Source organism: Bubalus kerabau, chromosome 14, assembly GCF_029407905.1.
Source record: "Bubalus kerabau isolate K-KA32 ecotype Philippines breed swamp buffalo chromosome 14, PCC_UOA_SB_1v2, whole genome shotgun sequence".
Lineage (NCBI taxonomy): Eukaryota > Metazoa > Chordata > Mammalia > Artiodactyla > Bovidae > Bubalus > Bubalus kerabau.
Genome location: NC_073637.1, coordinates 32,509,069 through 32,529,694, shown reverse-complemented (window position 1 = coordinate 32,529,694; position 20,626 = coordinate 32,509,069). Strand labels below are relative to the sequence as shown.

Below are 20,626 nucleotides of genomic sequence, written 5' to 3'. Positions count from 1 at the left end.
ACAAGTGGGCCTTAGAAAGCATCACTACGAACAAAGCTAGTGGAGGTGATGGAATTCCAGTTGAGCTATTCCAAATCCTGAAAGATGATGCTGTGAAAGTGCTGCATTCAATATGCCAGCAAATTTGGAAAACTCAGCAGTGGCCACAGGACTGGAAAAGGTCAGTTTTCATTCCAATCCCAAAGAAAGGCAATGCCAAAGAATGCTCAAACTACTGCACAATTGCAGTCATCTCACACGCTAGTAAAGTAATGCTCAAAATTCTCCAAGCCAGGCTTCAGCAATATGTGAACCGTGAACTTCCTGATGTTCAAGCTGGTTTTAGAAAAGGCAGAGGAACCAGAGATCAAATTGCCAACATCTGCTGGATCATGGAAAAAGCAAGAGAGTTCCAGAAAAAACATCTATTTCTGCTTTATTGACTATGCCAAAGCCTTTGACTGTGTGGATCACAATAAACTGTGGAAAATTCTGAAAGAGATGGGAGTACCAGACAACCTGATCTGCCTCTTGAGAAATCTGTATGCAGGTTAGGAAGCAACAGTTAGAACTGGACATGGAACAACAGACTGGTTCCAAATAGGAAAAGGAGTTCGTCTAGGCTGTATATTGTCACCCTGCTTATTTAACTTCTATGCAGAGTACATCATGAGAAACGCTGGACTGGAAGAAGCACAAGCTGGAATCAAGATTGCCGGGAGAAATATCAATAACCTCAGATATGCAGATGAAACCACCCTTATGGCAGAAAGTAAAGAGGAACTCAAAAGCCTCTTGATGAAAGTGAAAGTGGAGAGTGAAAAAGTTGGCTTAAAACTCAACATTCATCACTTCATGGGAAATAGATGGGGAAACAGTGGAAACAGTGTCAGACTTTATTTTTCTGGGCTCCAAAATCACTACAGATGGTGACTGCAGCCATGAAATTAAAAGACGCTTACTCCTTGGAAGGAAAGTTATGACCAACCTAGATAGCATATTCAAAAGCAGAGACATTACTTTGCCAACAAAGGTCCATCTAGTCAAGGCTATGGTTTTTCCAGTGTCATGTATGGATGTGAGAGTTGGACTGTGAAGAAGGCTGAGCGCTGAAGAATTGATGCTTTTGAACTGTGGTGTTGGAGAAGACTCGTGAGAGTCCCTTGGACTGCAAGGAGATCCAACCAGTCCATTCTGAAGGAGATCAGGCTCTGGGATTTCTTTGGAAGGAATGATGCTAAAGCTGAAACTCCAGTACTTTGGCCACCTCATGTGAAGAGTTGACTCATTGGAAAAGACTCTGATGCTGGGAGGAATTGGGGGCAAGAGGAGAAGGGGACAACAGAGGATGAGATGGCTGGATGGCATCACTGACTCGATGGACATGAGTCTGAGTGAACTCCGGGAGTTGGTGATGGACAGGGATGCCTGGCGTGCTGCGATTCATGGGGTCGCAAAGAGTCGGACACGACTGAGCAACTGATCTGATCTGATCTGAACATAATAGGGCTTCCCTGATGGCTCAGCAGTAAAGAATCTGCCTGTGACACAGGAGATATGGGTTTGACCCCTGGGTCAGGAAGATACCTTGGAGGAGGGCATGGCAACCTGCTCCAGTGTTCCTGCTTAGAGAATCCCATAGACAGAGGAGCCTGGTGGCCTATAGTCCAAGCCAAACACGACTGAGCACAGCATGAACCTAAACTAACAGACTGAAGTGCTTTTCCTGGGATAAATATCTACTTTGGCTGTCCTACCCCTGGGATTCCCACCCAACCTCCCTGGATCCATGGTTCACTCTCTCATAATGTGACTATGAACCTTTGCTCTGTGATCAGCATATCTCATGGCTTCTTTCAGTGTCAGTTTGTGCTTTTTTTCTGTGACTGGTAAAGATAAATTCCTCTTATCTTCCTCAAAACAAGTACCAAAGGAAAAAGTCTGTGGGATTCTTCCCCCAGTTTGGTTGTTGCATCTCTCTCACTTTGGCAATGACCATCACCATGGGACTTGGTGCTTGGCCAGGCAAGTGAAGGGGCACCCACTACTCTATTCTCATCTCACTCCACCTTTTGCTATGTCTGTCTTGATCTGCTCCTCAAGATCCTCTGGAGACACATAGAAGTCCTCTTCTGGCATCGATGACTTAGTCCAGCAGCGTCCACAGCAGCAGTTGCAACAACAGCACAGACAGCAGCAAAAATAGCAGCCGGTCAAGAGGCCAATGATGACAAACAGAGTCTAGAGGAAGGAGAGGCAAAGCAAAACAGGGGTGAGGGGTACAGGGGTGTAGGACATCCCGGAAATCAAGTGTTTTGCCCATGTACCTCCAAAGACCTGGAGGCATCACAGTTTTCATCCCACAAACTGCATAGTCACCCTCATTCCTTATTCCATGGAGGACTATCTTTTCTGTTTCCTTGGAAACAAATTTCTCATAAAGTTTTGCCTAACGAGCCAGGAACAAGTGACTTGCAGTCAAAGTCATGAGGTATGACATTTTCTTCTTTATTCTTAAGTCATGGTGATCATTATTAAGAGCAGAGCAAACAAAACAAACTGGAAAACATACCCTTTACAGGTCAGACAAGCTGACCACGGGCCCTGAACCACTCTCACCAAAGAAGAGCCATGGATAGCCAGCCCTGCCGCCACCTTATTCTCTGGGTCACCAAGTCCTGCAGTCTCTCTCCTCGGGACCTTTGTCTTGCGCCACCCCACCCTCCCCCACCCCCATCATCTGTATCCTGAGTGGTTGGGCTTTAGAACGGAGCCCCTTATCCTGAAAGGCTACCCACTCCAGTATTCTGGCCTGGAGGATTCCATGGGGTTGCAAAAAGTCGGAAACAACTGAGCGACTTTCTCTTTCCCTTTCCCTTATCTGCTCTGGACACTTCAGTAGCCTCAAAACTGACCTACCTGTGGCCACTCTTGCCTCTAACCCAGCCTACACATTCACTGCTGGAGTTTTCTGATGTGTGTGTTCTCGTGAACCCATGCAGCAACTCTTCTTGCCTTTTAGAAGAAGCTGGAGCTCCTTATTAGTGGTCGTCTGGCCTCTCCCAATGCCTCCCCTGCACCAGCATGGCTCCCCTCCTGCCGTATTTGCCATAGCTCTGCTCTCCCTGTGGACTCATCTGCCTGGACATCCCCTGCCCCACTCCCTAGTCATCTTAACAGATACCCACTCCGTGTGTAAGTTTATCTCAGTGATCCTCTTTGTCATCTTTCCGGAAAGCCCACCTCCCCCAGAACAATTCCCCCTGGAGAAGGGCATGGCAAACCAGTCCAGAATTCTTGCCTGGAGAATCCCATGGACAGAGGAGCCTGGCGGGCTACATCCATGGGGTCTCAAAGAGTCGGACATGACCAAAGTGACTTAGCACTCATGCACCAGAACAATTACTCCCTCCTTTGTGCCCCAACCATACTCCATACAAATGTCCACCATAGTCTTGTTTTGTTGACAAGACAAAACTTTTCAATTATTCTGAAAAGTTTAAGACAGTGATCAGTTTATAATTCTGTCTCAGACCATGAGCCTCTTGAAGGCTAGAACTATATATTAGTCATCTTTCAATCCCTCCTCTACCTCAGGGTTTAGTATTTGGTGTGTGGTAGACAAGAAATACCTACTGAATGAATGAATGTATTGATTGATTAGTAGATAAACAAATGATTTTTTTCCTTCTAGTGCACAACACCAGGATTTCCCCACAAGCATATAAAAAGTGTCCTCACTAAATTCACCATAGTTAAAGATTAAAAGATTATACTCTCCTAATCTAATCTGCAGTGAAAACCAGGCAATGTTTGTTAACTGAGCAAAATAAGTTTATCATTTTATTAAAAATATGTTATTTGAAAGTGGAAGTGATTTTATACACCCTGACACCTACAGTTTTTTTGCTGTGGATTCTCTGCATTTTCATAGAGTTGTAAATTTCTTAAATTAGTCTGAAAAGTACAAAAAAGCTTCCTCCTCACCAACATCCTCTAAGACTCTCCTGTGCAGTGTTCTGGATCTGTTTCCCCAACATGCTACCCCTTTCTTTACCTACTGTTGTCCTTTTTTACTTTTCCTATTCCATTCCCAAATTTTTTCTCCTCTCTGAAAATTTCCTTTAATACATGTTTTGTTCTTTAGTTACTCCAGCTGGATTGCTTGCCTATTTCAGAAATAACCTTGCCTTATCCTCACAGAGCTTAGTGTAGTATAAGATACAAGTAGATGTTCATTGTTTTTAAAATACACATTTTCAAATTGGTACACTAATTCATACATGTAGTGCATACTTAAAACATGATCATCATGTGCTGGGGTACTCTGACTGATACTGTGCAATGAGGCTTTGGCAAAAGCAGAAGGGAAGGTAGATTTTTTTTGTAGCCTTATTTTTAAAGAACCACATCAGGAATTATTTTATGTATATCTCTTACACTGTTCTTCCCAAGTGGTGCTAGTAGTAAAGAACCTGCCTGCCAAGGCAGGAGACATAAGTGATAGGGGTTCAGTCCCTGGGTTGGGGAGATACCCTGGAGGAGGAAATGGTAACCCAGTCTAGTATTCTTGCCTGGAGAATCCCATGGACAGAGGGGCCTGGCGGGCTTCAGTCTATGAGGTTGCAAAGGGTTGGACAAGACTGAAGCAACTCAGCACACATATCTCTTATACTACTTACAGCTTCTGCTTAACTCTATGAAGTTTGATCAATTTTGTCAACTTCCTGGACAAGGGAATTGATTCTACTTTTTATCCATGTAGGCTCCAATATGCAATCAGGTACTAGTGTGTAATTACCTAGAACTCTGAACATATCTTCCCATGGACATTATGTCATATCTGAAGGTTAGGTTCCCAGGTAAGCCCACAAAAACCTGTATTTTACATAAACGTTCAATCTATCATCATAAGTGACATTGACAATATTTACATTCTCATTCCAAGTCCCACGTCCTCTGGGCAGAAATTTGTCTCCCTCCCAAGTCCTCAACAGTAAAGAAAGGGGGTTTCAGTGGGAACCCCACTTATCCACAAGAAAAGGAATTTTGAGGACTGTAGAAGGTGAAGGAGGCTTTAGTCTGCAGACTTGCTCTCCCATGAAAGTGAAAGTGTTAGTCATTCAGTCATGTCTGACTCTTTGCAATCCCATGGACTGTAGCCTCTCAGGCCCCTCTGTCCATGGGATTCTCCAGCCAAGGACACTGGAGTGGGTTGCTATGCCCTTCTCCAGTGGATCTTCCTGACCCAGAGATCAAACCCAGGTATCTTGCATTGCAGACAGATTGTTTACTGTCTGAGCCACCAGGGATATCCTCTCTCATCCTGCATATGTACAACCACTCAATTTAGCAAGATTTATTTTTGTGGAAGAAGGTGGCAATCAGAATACTACTGAATATGACTCCTGACTCTGGAGATCTGCAGTTTCTTAAATTATTTGTTACAACACATGTGAATTGAGTTGTAACGTGTCATGTTACATGGGAGTTCATGTGATTTCACAAGATGTATGAACCGTAAACTTACTACATGCACATGAACTGTCCAAAAAAAGATGCCAATGGATTATATGTGATTCAAATGTAAAGATACTGTAATCAGAAGATAAGGATATGAATATTTGTGTGTGTGTGTGTGTGTGTGCTCAGTTGTGTCTGACTCTTTATGGCCCCATGGACTGTAGCCCACAAGGCTCCTCTGTCCATGGGATTCTCCATGGCAAGAATACTGAGGTAGTGGGTTGCCACTTCCTACTCCAGAGGATCTTCCTGACCTAGGGATCAAACCCAGGTCTCCCTGGCTCCTGCACTGGCAGGCAGATTCTTTACCACTAGCGCCACTTGGGAAGCCTTGAATACTAGTAAACAAATATGAAATTATCATCAAACATGCCTACATGAGGAATTCCTAGGAAATCACACTACTGTCAAAAGTCAATTCTGATTGCACTAAGTCCTAGCAATGCTGCCTTTCTCTTGACTAGCTATCCTTTTTCTCCCTCTCTCTTCCTCTCTGTCTCTCTAACTCAGTGTCCTCCACTACTTAATTCTCACCTTTCCCCTTCATTTCCTTCTCCAGTACCTCACATCAGGCTTCACGTGAACCTATGACATAATTTCCATGCATTCTCCCTAGCATTGTGTTCACTGATGTAGCCTGTGCTATAGATAGGAAAGTACATAGCTAAATTTGTCCCATAATAATTTTTAAACAGTTGTCACACTAATTAATTATTTTTGGTTTTCAGCAATGAGTCAGTTCTTAATTAGTCATTATGGGAGTAGGGAGGGCAGTCAGAATTAACCTGAAGCTTCAAATTCAAACATAATTAATGTCTAGAAGTATTTTAAGTCATGTTGTATTGTATAATCATTTGGTAAGCTAAAGCAAAAATGATCCTTAAATATCATAACAGCTTTCAGTCCAAGTGATAGCTCTTTTATTAATAAGAGTTTAGTAATAGGAGTTGGTGATGGACAGGGAGGCCTGGCGTGCTGCGATTCATGGGGTCGCAAAGAGTCAGACACGACTGAGCGACTGAACTGAACTGAACTGACCTGAAGGTTAGGCTTTCTTTAAGATGGAATCTAAAAGAGTGAATAATATCATGACCTTTCAGGAAATTTTTTTCAAGGGAAACAAAAAATCCGATTCACCTTTGCCCACCAGCTTGACAGCATGAAGTAGGTATTAACGTTTTCATCTCCAAATTGCTCGGCCACATAGAGTCCCAGTGATCCGTATTTGTCATAAATGTTTCTTTTTGACATGTCAGTAAGAATTGTGTGGGCGTTGTTGATTTCCTTAAACTTTTCAGCAGCCCCTGGATCATCTGGATTCTTGTCTGGATGGTGTTTTAAGGCCAATTTTCTTTTAAAATTAAAAAGAAGTGAGGAAAAGTGTTATTCAACAGGAATTACAATGACATTCTAGAAGGGCATTATTCATTTGTTCATCTTTTATACATGTAAATACCCAACATGATAAGTTTCACAATAATATTAATTTAACTAAGCAAGGTTTCTTTTAAAATTAAAAAGAAGTGAGGAAAAGTGTTATTCAACAGGAATTACAATGACATTCTAGAAAGGCATTATTCATTTGTCCATCTTTTACACATGTAAATACCACATGATAAATTTCACAATAATATTGATTTAAGCAAGGTTTTGTTGTCAACTCGTGTTTCTAACGTATAGGCTCAATAGTACTGTTTTCCCCCTCACATCCTCAAAGGAATTCTCCATAGCTGCACAGTTGTTGAGTCGGAGAGATTTTGCTGTTGGTAAATATGTGATGTTTATTTTTGCCCAGAAGTTCATGTGTAGTCCACCTCAACATGCAGAGGCCTTTAAGAGTTCCAGCAATAGGACCAGTTTACACCACAATTTCATTTAGAACCGCAAGACTTTTCCAGAATTAACAAAACGTCACACCACATATTCTAAAAGTTAAACTCAGCTGTCAAAAAAAGATATCTTACTCTTCTCAATGTCATGTGGCAGGCTGCACAGGAGGGGAGATTGGGGGAGATGGATACATGTTTATGTATGGCTGAGTCCCTTCACTGTTCACCTGAAACTATCCACAGCATTGTTAATCGGCTATATGTACCTCAATACAAAATAAAAAGTTTTTTTTAAAAAAGATCTCTCATTTAGACACCCTTGAATAAATTTTATGACCTATTCAAAATTTTTTCACAAATCCTAACTCCCTTTTGTTTTTATGGGCAAACACTGTGACTTACCTTGTATTCAAATGTGTATTTGACCTCTTTTCAAAGAAGTCTTCCCACTTGAAATAATCTTTAGACGTTTTCTTGTGAGTCCAAGGCCACCTCTCCTCTGTGGATCACAAGGCAATTCCAGAAGAGTATGAATATATGTTGTGTTGCTGTGTGTGTGTATTGTGCAGAGGGGGGTGGTTTGTGAGTATTCTTTATTCTTCAGTTATAATGAAGTATTAAAAGTGTAAAATGGATGTAAGAACTGAGCTATGATGATCAGGCTCTGGCTAGGGACTCTTTCCCCCCTCTCTCCACAGACAGATTTAAATTGATAAAAGCCTTGTTCAATATTGAGTCTGTAGTGTTTTTTCCTCTACAAAATCAATTCATTGTATGACTCACTATGGAAATTCCACGTGACTTACTCTCCCTATTGTACCCATAATATTTAATAGGTATATGTAGGGATGCACTTTAAGCTTTTGTTTATTTTGTCAGTGTAGATTGAATTGTTTCACTTCAATGCATTAATAAAAGGCATAAGTAGAGCAAAAAAAATAAGTGTATCTTATAAACCAATCTATACAATAAACTAAAAAAGAAAAACACCTATTTTAGGAATTAAAGCATTGATGCTTAGGAAGTAGGTGAATGAATAAGCAATTTAGCATCAGGATGCTTCAGTTCAGTTCAGTTCAGTCACTCAGTGGTGTCCAACTCTTTGCGACCCCATGAATCGCAGCATGCCAGGCCTCCCTGTCCATCACCCACTCCCAGAGTTCACTCAGACTCACGTCCATCAAGTCAGTGATGTCATCCAGCCATCTCATCCTCTGTCGTCCCCTTCTCCTCCTGCCCCCAATCCCTCCCAGCATCAGAGTCTTTTCCAATGAGTCAACTCTTCCCATGAGGTGGCCAGAGTACTGGAGTTTCAGCTTTAGCATCATTCCTTCCAAAGAAATCCCAGAGCTGATCTCCTTCAGAATGGACTGGTTGGATCTCCTTGCAGTCCAAGGGACTCTCAAGAGTCTTCTCCAACTCCACAGTTCAAAAGTGTCAATTCCTCGGCGCTCAGCTTTCTTCACAGTCCAACTCTCACATCCATACATGACCACTGGAAAAACCATAGCCTTGACTAGACGGACCTTTGTTGGCAAAGTAATATGCTTTTCAATATGCTATCTATCAGGATGCTTAAAAAGCACCAACATGTTTAAAAACATAAATCATGGTGTATAATAAATTCTAACTCTGAACTCAGAATAAACAAGAAGAATAAAACAATGATGCGTGCATTTGTGCTAAGTTACTTCAGTCATGTTTGACTCTTTGTGACCCTATAGTTCATTTTAAATTTGTTTAACCAAACACATTTCATCCTTATTTTTGAGAGATGTTTGGGGTATCTGTAAATGCTTACTGGAGACATTTTTTTATGTGCAGAATTTATGATAAAATCTTCTGCTAATAGCACAAAAATGCCAATTTTGTAATTTAAAAAAATTTATGATGTTTACTACATGCCAGCATTATTGTAAGCATGTTATAAATATTAATTCATTAATCTTCACCACAGTTCTATGAAATTAATATTAGAATAATCCCATTTTATAGTGAGGAAATTTAGCCACTGAGGTGAGAGGCTAAGTAACTTGCCCAACATCATGTTTTTGTTGTTTAGTCCCTAAGTCCTGTCCAACTATTTTGCATCCTCATGAGCTGTCCACGGGACTTCTCAGGCAAGAACACTGGAGTAGGTTGCCATTTCCTTCAGCAGGCGATCTTCCTGACCCAGGGATTGAACCTGCAGCTCCTGCATTGCAGGCAGGTTCTTTACTCCTGAGCCACCAGGGAAGCCCAGCATCATACAGCTAATAATTAGAGCCAGGCTTTGAACACAGGCACTCTAACGCTGAGCACTGTGCTGCCTCCCACATATTCTTAAATTTAAAAAGTAAGACACAGAAAATGTTAATAAGACATTGCAAGGACTTTGGCGTTTGGTCTGGGTGATATGGGAAGCCCCTGGAGTGTTTTGAGAAGAAAAGTGGTTATGATCCGAATTTAAGTTTAGAAGAATCACTCAAGTCTTGGAGAGGACAAATGCAAAAGCAGGAGACTCTTTCAGGGGAAGTTCATAGTGGTTTGGACCAGTGTGGTAGTGGGTTAGTCAGAAGTGGTCAGATCCTGGATACGCCTTGGGGGGTAGCTGATGGATTGGGTGTGGGATGTGAAAGAAAAGAAGAATCAAGGATAGCATCGAAGTTTCAGCTCAGGTAACTGGCAGTTTGGAGTTACTATTTAAAAAGTTGGCAAGAGATTTTTTTTTCAGTAGTAGGAAATGGTTTGCTAGGATTCAGAGTTCTATTTGAACACCTTTGAGATGCCTGTTAGACTTCCAAGTGTAATGGAGTAGAGATATATGAGCCTGAAGTTCAAATGAGAATTACTCTGGGGGATGTACATTTGGGAGTTCTCAGCAGGTAGATGGTATTTAGAGCCATGAAACTGGAAAAGATTCCCAAGAGAGTTGGATCCAAGATAAGTCCAAGGACTGAGTTTTAGGAAGGAAGAAATACAAAAGAGAAGAAGAAAGATAGACCAATGGTACAGAAGGGAAAATTTGGAGAATATGGGATCTTGGGATCCAAGGGAATAAAGTATTTCAAGGAAGAGAGTGGTCACTTGGGTCAAGTACCATTGACAGGTCATGTGCAATGACGACTGTGATTGCTGGATTTAGTGAGATAGAGATCTTTGGTGACCTTGACATGTGCACACACATATACACATTATACATGTACACATGCACATATGTGCATATGCACACAGACTGTTGTAAATATGCCTTTATAGGGAAAATATAGCAGAAAAATAAGTAAAGAGAATAATGGAAGGTTATAACCACATTTAACTGGGATTATAGGTAATTTTTTAGTTATTAAAAAATTATACATACTACTCATGTAGTTTCTTTCCCTAAGCATTTTTAAGCTCCAGCTTAAAAATTTTATGCTCTTTTAATAGTTAAGAGTTTAGAGTTTGCTCTCTTAATTAAATGACCCACTGCCAAATTAGAACAGGAGGAAGGAAGAAAGAAGTCCTCAAACTTCAATAATACAACAATCATTATCAAAAAGCCTCAAGTGGATTCTTGAAGCACATTCATTTTAATGGCTCAGTATTCCTGGAATTCTCACTCCGTGCCCTGGAACACAATTGCAGCATTTCCCCCTACCAGTTCCAGAGATCATGTTCAGGACAACCAAATGCAAAGGGCTAAAAGAAAAAAGAAAAAAACCTGGAAAATGTCTCTTTATATACACTTATTTCTAGGGTTCAGTTGTAGATGGATGGCCCACTGCCCAAGACTTAGCCAGTGGAGCCTATCGTTTTAAGCTGCTTGGATCTTTGTCAGCTTACAAGCGCAGAGGCACACAACCATTTATCACATTCCTCTAACAATGAAGTTGGCAAATTCAGAGGCTGGAGCACTTCCATCTGTAACAAATCCAGTTCCTTGTCATCATCAGCATTTTGACTCCTCTTGGCAGATGCTCTTGGCTCCGAGGAATCCTCAGAAAGCATGGCTAACAGAGGCAGCTACCAAAGTCACACAACTGCTCACACAATTGCCAAAGTCACACAGTCAAGTTAATCAATCAATGACTCACCTCCTTGTCCATACATCAGGAAAACACATATGGAATTTGGGTTAAAAGAAGGATGCTTGAAGTACATTTAAATATGAAGTGAGGTGATGTAAAAGTCACTGAGTCGTGTGGACTCTTTGCTACCCCATGAACTATACAGTCCATGGAATTCTCCAGGCCAGAATACTGGAGTGGGTAGGCATTCCCTTCTCCAGGGGATCTTCCCAACCCAGATATCAAACCCAGGTCTTCCGCATTTTAGGCAGATTCTTTACCAGTTGAGTCACCAGGGAAGCCAACATTGCCTATTCATCTTAAAGATCTTTCTTGTGATTTCTCATTTTATACTTAAAGCTGATAATAATGTTCAATCAGAATGTGTACCTTTAATTCCAAATCTTTCTATACTCTTAATCACTGTTAATCTGAGATGGCTATAACTAATATTACTGATTACTGATATATATATATATAACTAATACTGATATATATATGTGTGTGTGTGTATATATACACATACATATACAACTGTGGTGTTGGAGAAAACTGATGAGAGACCCTTGGACTGCAAGGGTATCAAACCAGTCAATCCTAAAGGAAATAAACCCTGAACATTCATTGGAAGGACTGATGCTGAAGCTGACACTCCAATACTTTGGCCACCTGATGTGAAGAGCTGACTCACTGGAAAAGACCGTGATGCTGGGAAAGACTGAGGGCACGAGGAGAAGGGACAACAGAGGATGAGATGGTTGGATGACATCACAGACTCAATGGACATGAGTTTGAGCAAACTCTGGGAGGTAAAGGACAGGGAAGCCTGGTGTGCTGCAGTCCATGTGGTCACAAAGAACTGGACATGACTTACCGACTGAGTAACAACTAATATTAGAAATAGCATCAATACCTGTACTTTCCACTTCAAAATCCAATAACAGCTTTCAACTGAAAAGCATAATGAATTCAGTGAGTGGCAGATAAGATCAATATGGATTTATAGTTTTAATTACCAAAGGCTCCTAAGATCTACCTATTTTGAGGCAGTGGAATAATTCCAAGAATTGTAGTGCCCAATTCTCTCCCTTACACAATATACCACTCTGGTGAGATTTACTTACTACTCTCTACCAGTCTGTTTTTTTTTTTTTTAATTTATTGGCATGTAGGTGATTTACAAAGTTGTATTAGTTTCAGATGTACAGCAAAGTGATTCAGTTATATCTAAACATATATTCATTATTTTTTAGATTCTTTTCTCATATAGGTTATCACAGAATACTGAGTAGAGTTCTCTGTACTATAAAGTAGGTCCTTCCTGGTTATCTGTCTTATACATAGTAGTGAAGTGAAGTGAAGTCGCTCAGTCATGTCTGACTCTTTGTGACCCCATGAACTGTAGCCTACCACGCTCCTCCGTCCATGGGATTTTCCAGGCAAGAGTACTGGAATGGGTTGCCATTTCCTTCTCCAGGGGATCTTCCTGACCCAGGGATCGAACCCAGGTCTCCCACATTGTAGGCAGATGCTTTACCATCTGAGCCACCAGGGAAGTCAGTACTATATATAGTAATATGTATATGTTAATACCAAACTCCTGACTTATGCTTCTCCACTCTGTTTCCCCTTTGGTAACCATAAGCTTGTTTTCAAACAAAGTCAGTCAGTCAGTAAATCTGTTTCTATTTTGTAAATAAGTTCATTTGTATCATTTTAAAATTAGATTCCACATATCAGATCAGATCAGTCGCTCAGTTGTGTCTGACTCTTTGCGACCCCATGAATCACAGCACGCCAGGCCTCCCTGTCCATCACCAACTGCCAGAGTTCACTCAGACTCACGTCCATCGAGTCAGTGATGCCATCCAGCCATCTCATCCTCTGTCTTCCCCTTCTCCTTTTGCCCCCAATCCCTCCCAGCATCAGAGTCTTTTCCAATGAGTCAACTCTTCTCATGAGGTGGCCACAGTACTGGAGTTTCAGCTTTAGCATCATTCCTTCCAAAGAAATCCCAGGGCTGATCTCCTTTAGAATGGACTGGTTGGATCTCCTTGCAGTCCAAGGGACTCTCAAGCGTCTTCTCCAACACCACAGTTCAAAAGCATCAATTCTTCGGCACTCAGCCTTCTTCACAGTCCAACTCTCACATCCATACATGACCACAGGAAAAACCATAGCCTTGACTAGATGAACCTTTGTGGGCAAAGTAATGTCTCTGCTTTTGAATATGCTATCTAGGTTGGTCATAACTTTTCTTCCAAGGAGTAAGCATCTTTTAATTTCATGGCTGCAGTCACCATCTGCAGTGATTTTGGAGCCCACATATAAGTGATATCAAATATTTGTCTGTCTGACTTCACTTAGTATGATTTCAACTGAAGATGATGTAGCACCAGCTACAAATGACATCATTTCATTTTTTATGGATGAATAGTATTCCATTTTATATATGCACCATATCTTCATTACCCACTTGTCTGTTGTTGGACATTGAGGTTGCTTCCATGTCTTGGCTATTGTAAATAGTGCTGTGGTGAACGTTGGAGTGCATGTATCTTTTCAAATGATCATTTTCTCTGGATATATGCCCAGGAGTGGGATTGCAGGATCATATGGTGACTAGTTTTAGTTTTTTAATGAACCTTCATACTGTTCTCTGTAGTGGCTGAACCAATTTACCTTCCCACCAACAGAGTAGAAGGCTTCCCTTTTCTCCACAGCCTCTAAAGCATTTATTGTTTGTAGACTTTTTTATGATGGTCTTTCTGACCTATGTGAGGGGATACCTGATTGTAGTTTTGATTTGCATTTTTCTGATAATTAGTAATGTTCAGCATCTTTTCATGTGCATTTTGGCCACCTGTATGTCCAGAAATTCTTAACTTTAATTAGTTGAATTAATCAGTCTTTTCCTGAATTAGGGAATATATTGTCCTATAAACTCTTCAACTCTAAACTTTTTATAGATTGGACTTCCACATAGAATTCATTGATGCATTTATAGTTGATTTTTAAATAGTAGAAAGTAAGCATACAATTTCATTTTAAAAATCTAGATATGCAATTGCCCTAGCATCATTTATTAAAAAATATAAATTCCTTTTCCTATATTTTAGGATCTCTATTCTGCTACATTAGTATGTTTGGCTATTTCTGAGCTAACAACAGTCTTAGGTATGGTGTTTTTAAAATATGTCTTGGTATATTTAAGAACAAATTCTTCCATATTGCTGTTTTTCAAGAGTTCTGTGGCTATGCTGGTCTTTCTATATTTCCACAAAAATTTTAGAATTGGCTTGTCAGTTTACACACACACACACACACACACTCTGTTGGGATTTTTATTACAATTACATTTGACTCTGCAGATTAATTTAGGGGTTGATATTTATATGGTATGTCTACTTATTTGGAACTTAAACTTTATCATTTTACCATTTAAGCTCTGCATATATTTTATTAGCTTTATTTCTAGGAACTTAATTTTTTGTGTATTTTTTTTGGTTTTTTTTTTTTTTGTTGGAAGTTTTACTTTCATTTTTGGTTTGAAGAATTTGTTAACAAAAGAAACCAATCTTTACACACACATAAACAATTTCAATTTTTTTATAGAAGATTAGTTGACTTAATTTCAATACACAGTCTATTCTATTAAAAGAAATAGAAAAAAAAAAAAAAAAGTAGCAGTGTTTATGGTCTTCCCTGGTGGCTTAGTGGCAAAAAATCTGCCTGCCAATCATGAGATGTGGCTTCAGTCCCTAGGTTGAGAAGATCCCCTGGAGGAAGAAATAGCAACCCACTCCAGTATTCTTCCTTGGGAAAGTCCTTGAACAGAGGGGCCTGGTGGGCCATACTCCATGAGGTCATGAAAGAGTAGGACACAACTTTGCAACTGAACAACAACAGAGTATACTTTACCAAATTAGACTGACCTCCACCCAGACTTCCATCATTGACAGCAATCTGTAATCCCACCTGGGAAGTGGTCCTGGGCAGTACATCCCCCCACAGGTAAGACTTCAAATTGCAATTTTGTGGGGTCCTGTTTATAATCCCAGGCCACAAACTGATATCATTGTCAGTTTGCATACAAAAATGCAGCTCTGGTTTTTATGACTTTTACAATGCTGTTTGTTTCACACTGTGAGTCACAGGATTTCGTTAGACCCTGAGGGAGGGTGGGGGGTGGTGTGGCGGGGTGACCAGACCCTCAGGAGCTCAGGAATTCCAAGAATTCCTTTCTTATCTAAAGTGCCACCTGACTTGCTGTGCTTGCAGACAAGGAATCTGAGCTGTGTCCAGGCAGGTCAGAAGCAGGTCAAACCCTGTTCTGCTTCTGAAGCCCTAACATGACTTCCTCCATTTTAATTTCCCTAACAGTGGGCCTCAGGATTGTTTAGTCTGAACAGCATAGGAATAAGGCAAAATAGCACGAGTGGTTTTCTTAACCCTACAAGTCAGACCACAAATCCAAACAGTCAAACAAAAATAATCAAAGAAACAAGGGATTAAACAAGTAGGCAATAATTTTTTGAGCGTAGGGGATTTAGTAAAGAAAAAGTCCCACCATGAATGATTAGTATGTTTTTGTACATCAATTCCTATATCTATTAACTTTTTGGCAGCAATAGTAATAACAACAGAATGTTCTATCAAGGTATGATTACATTTATCTATGAAATTTTGTAGCACTTTGGTTCCTTGCAAAATCTTACATAAAGGTTCTCAGGGGAAGCTAATATTAGGAACAGACAAAGTAGGAAATAACATTTGGGTCCATAATACCCGAGTTCTCATGAGGGGTTAGTAATAGGTGGTCCCCTTCCAATATAAATGATCAACATGTACCAGGCATCCAGAAAAAAAGGGGTTCCTAACTGATATGTAGAAACAGTTTCTACACCATTGGTTACAATACAGAAAATTGAGCATCCATTTTAAAAAAAAAAACATAGGATTTAGGGAAGACAATCCTTTCATAATAGTTAATGGAGGTCCCCAATAAGCAGGATTCCCAAATGAGAAGTTGGTCCACAGAGCAGGACCTCAGTAGCCTCATCACAATCCGTCAGTCATTGGGTATGGTTATCAAAGTCCAAATATTTCCCAGTGAAACGAGGCAGCCAATATTCTTCTCCAAATACAATAGGTAATGCATGAAACCGGCCCTTGACACTTGTGTTCACTAAACTATAAGGTGAGCTTTCCTTGGTGCTCGATGTCACTGCACTTTGTAATGCCATTGGGGATAAGAGCCCAGTGGTTGTTAAGAATCCATGCTCTAAATAATGTTTTCCATTATGCATTAATAGACATTAAAATTCCTTGGGCCTTATCCTTTTGAGCCAGGTACTATAATAACTGGATAGAACAAACTGTCTAATCAAATATGTCAGTTAAGGATTAAGTTCGGTGTAGTTGAAATATTACTGAGCCTTTAAAAAACTGTAAAATGTCTGTCATGTATTAAGCTAAGTTCCTGTCCTGTGAAAGTCACTCAGTTATGTCTGACTCTTTGCAACCCCATGGACTGTAGCCTGCCAGGCTCCCTTGTCCATGGAATTCTCCAGGCAAGAATACTGGAGTGGGTTGCCATTCCCTTCTCCAGGGGATCTTCCTGACCCAGGGATCAAATCCAGGTCTCCCCCATTCTTTACCATCTGAGCCACTGAAATACTGCCAAGCCTTTAAACAACGGCAAAAAAAAAAAAGCAAAATGGCTGTCTGAGGAGGGCTTACAAACAGCTGTGAAACGAAGAGAAACCAAAAGCAAAGGAGAAAATGAAAGATAGACCCATCTGAATGCAGAGTTCCAAAGAATAGCAAGGAGAGATAAGAAAGCTTTCCTCAGTGATCAGTGCAAAGAAATAGAGGAAAACAATAGAATGGGAAAGACTAGAGATCTCTTCAAGAAAATTAGAGATACCAAAGGAACATTTCAAGCAAAGATGGGCTCAATAAAGGACAGAAATGTATGGACCTAACAGAAGCAGAAGATATTAAGAAGAGGTGGCAAGAATACACAGAAGAACTGTACAGAAAAGATCTTCACGACCCAGATAATCATGATGGTGTGATCACTGACCTAGAGCCAGACATCCTGGAATGCAAAGTCAAGTGGGCCTTAGGAAGCATCACTATGAACAAAGCTAGCGGAGGTGATGGAATTCCAGTTGAGCTATTTCAAATCCTAAAAGATGATGCTGTGAAAGTGCTGCACTCAATATGCCAGCAAATTTGGAAAACTCAGCAGTGGCCCCAGGACTGGAAAAGGTCAGTTTTCATTCCAATCCCTAAGAAAGACAACGCCGAAGAATGTTCAAACTACCGCACAATTGCACTCATCTCACACACTAGCAAAGTAATGCTCAAAATCCTCCAAGCCAGGCTTCAATAATATGTGAACCGTGAACTTCCAGATGTTGCAGCTGGTTTTAGAAAATGCAGAGGAACCAGAGGTCAAATTGCCAACATCCACTGGATCATTGAAAAAGCAAGAGCGTTCCAGAAAAACATCTATTTCTGCTTTATTGACTATGCCAAAGCCTTTGACTGTGTGGGTCACGATAAACTGTAGAAAATTCTGAAAGAGATGGGAGTACCAGACCACCTGACCTGCCTCTTGAGAAACCTGTATGCAGGTCAGGAAGCAATAGTTAGAACTGGACATGGAACAACAAACTGGTTCCAAATAGGAAAAGGAGCATGTCAAGGAGTATATTGTCACCCTGCTTATTTAACTTATATGCAGAGTACGTCATGAGAAACGCTGGGCTGGAAGAAGCACAAGCCGGAATCAAGATTGCTGGGAGAAAGATCAATAACCTCAGACATGCAGATGACACCACCCTTATGGCAGAAAGTGAAGAAGAGCTAAAGAGCCTCTTGATGAAAGTGAAAGAGGAGAGTGAAAAAGTTGGCTTAAAGTTCAACATTCAGAAAACAAAGATCATGGCATCCGGTCCCATTACTTCATAGCAAATAGATGGAGAAACAGTGGAAACAATGTCAGACTTTATTATTTTGGGCTCCAAAATCACTACAGATGGTGACTGCAGCCATGAAATTAAAAGATGCTTACTTCGTGGAAGGGAAGTTATGACCAACCTAGACAGCATATTAAAAAGCAGAGACATTACTTTGCCAACAGATGTCCATCTAGTCAAGGCTATGGTTTTTCCAGTAGTCATGTATGGATGTGAGAGTTGGACTATAAAGAAAGCTGAGTGCTGAAGAATTGATGCTTTTGAACTGTGGTGCTGGAGAAGACTCTTGAGAGTCCCTTGGACTGCAAGGAGATCCAACCAGTCCGTTTTAAGGGAAATCAGTCCTGAATATTCATTGGAAGGACTGATGTTGAAGCTGAAACCCCAGTACTTTTGCCACCTGATGTGAAGAACTGACTTATTTGAAAAGATGGGAAAGATTGAAGACAGGAGAAGGGGATAACAGAGGATGAGATGGTTGGATAACTCAGTGGACATGAGTTTGAGTGAACTCCAGGAGTTGGTGATGGTCAGGGAGGCCTGGCGTGCTGCAGTCCATGGGGTTGCAAAGAGTTGGACATGACTAAGTGACTGAACTGAACTAAACAACTGTAAAAGGTCCTTGTTGTGTGTTAAGCTAAGTTCATGAAGTTTTAATGTTGTAGGGATTCACTTAGCATTAGTGGTCAAGGCTTGAACTATATCTTTACTATAGTGCTATGTAATCTAGCAGACAGATAAATTTTGTCCATAAAAAGTCAAAGTTAAGAGAGGACAGGACTTGTTTGTTGGGCAGATGATATTATCCTGAGTTTGGTCACGTTTCTCCAGCTGAAGATTCTTCAGTAGATTTCTTCATATTTCGCTTTTAACTGTAGCATATCCTTGAATGTTGATGCATGAATGACAATCCACATTACAGTCAGGCTTCCAAGAAGAGTCTGCATGTTGCTTTTTCTCCCAGATGGCCACATTTTTGGTGTGCCCACAAAGTCAAACCCTGTAAGTTGCTAGAGTTCGGATCAATGTCCACTGCTTGGATTTCCGTTTGCTCATTTGTAATAGTTACAGCATTGTTTCATAGAATCTGGGACACTGTGAGCATCTCCATGAAAGACTGAAACATCAGTAGTGTGAACAGTTTCTGAAATGTTCTTTGGCATGAACTTGTCAGTTATGCTTCCCTGGTGGCTCAGACAGTGAAGAATCTGCCTGCAATGCAGGAGACCTGGGTTCGGTCCCTGGGTCAGGAAGATCCCTTGGAGAAAGGAATGGCAGTCCTCTCCAGTATTCTTGCCTGGAGAATTCCATGGACAGAGGAGCCTGGAGGGCTATAGTCCATAGGGTCACAAAGAATCGGACAGGACTGAGTGACTTTCACTTTCTTTACCCATAGGCGAAGTCAAGTGGTCAATCCATTGGCTACCAACCAAGAATCTGTATTAATATGGCATGCTGTTAAATGTTCTTATTTTAGAGCCTGATATACTGTGTGTAAATCAGCTAATGGACTTGTTCAGTTGCTGAATCCTTTCTGACTCTTTGTGACCCAGGGACTGCAGCATGCCAGGCTTCCCTGTCCTTCACTATCTCCCGGAGTTTGCTCAAACTCCTGTCCATTGAGTTGATGATGCAAATTGACTGTTCTTGGTATAATTCTTTTCTGCCTCTGGAAATTTCCTATTCCAGAAACTAAGGTCACTTTTTTGTAGTTTTCACCATAAGCTCCAATTAGCATACAGTTTAGTGATATATATGTGTAATTTTGTTTCTCCTACTTGTAGCTTATAGGGTATTTAATCTCTATCCTAAAATAGATTACTGAGATAAGCTTTAGAATAATTCACTTAAACTTACAGCAATAAAACATAATAGCAAGAAACTATCACTATCTGGGAAATGGATCTTGGTCAATATGGATATCAATTAACAAAACCAGAATTTAATACTCATCAACACATAAAAGTTTTTTTTTGTGAGGGCATTAACTTTGCAGCCAGAGAAGGCTTTATTCCTTCAAATAAGAAATAAGGTTTGTCAGGGAGCCTAGAAAAGCCAATCGGCTACCTCAGATTTACCATTGCCCTGAGTTTTTTATTTACATCTATTGTTTGTGTGCATGTTGCTCAGTCATTCACTTGTGTCAGACTCTTTACAAACCCATGGACTGTAGCCTGCCAGGCTTCTCTGTCCTTGGAATTTCCCAGGCAAGTATAGTGGAGTCGGCTGCCATTTCCTTCTCCAGGGCATCTTCCTGACCCAGAGATCAAACCCGTTT

General features: G+C 40.7%; 1 protein-coding gene across 1 annotated transcript in view; it reads right to left on the bottom strand.

Annotated features, from left to right (window-relative positions):
- The window catches only part of DNAJC5B (DnaJ heat shock protein family (Hsp40) member C5 beta), a 54,975-nt gene that overhangs the window by 11,492 nt on the left and 22,857 nt on the right, over window positions 1–20,626 (bottom strand). Inside the window, exons 2-3 of the mRNA XM_055546140.1 lie at window positions 6,640–6,853; window positions 2,049–2,220 (exon numbers count right to left, since the gene is read on the bottom strand). Coding sequence (XP_055402115.1) covers window positions 2,049–2,220; window positions 6,640–6,853 — 386 coding nt within the window. The remainder of the gene's footprint in view (window positions 1–2,048; window positions 2,221–6,639; window positions 6,854–20,626) is intronic.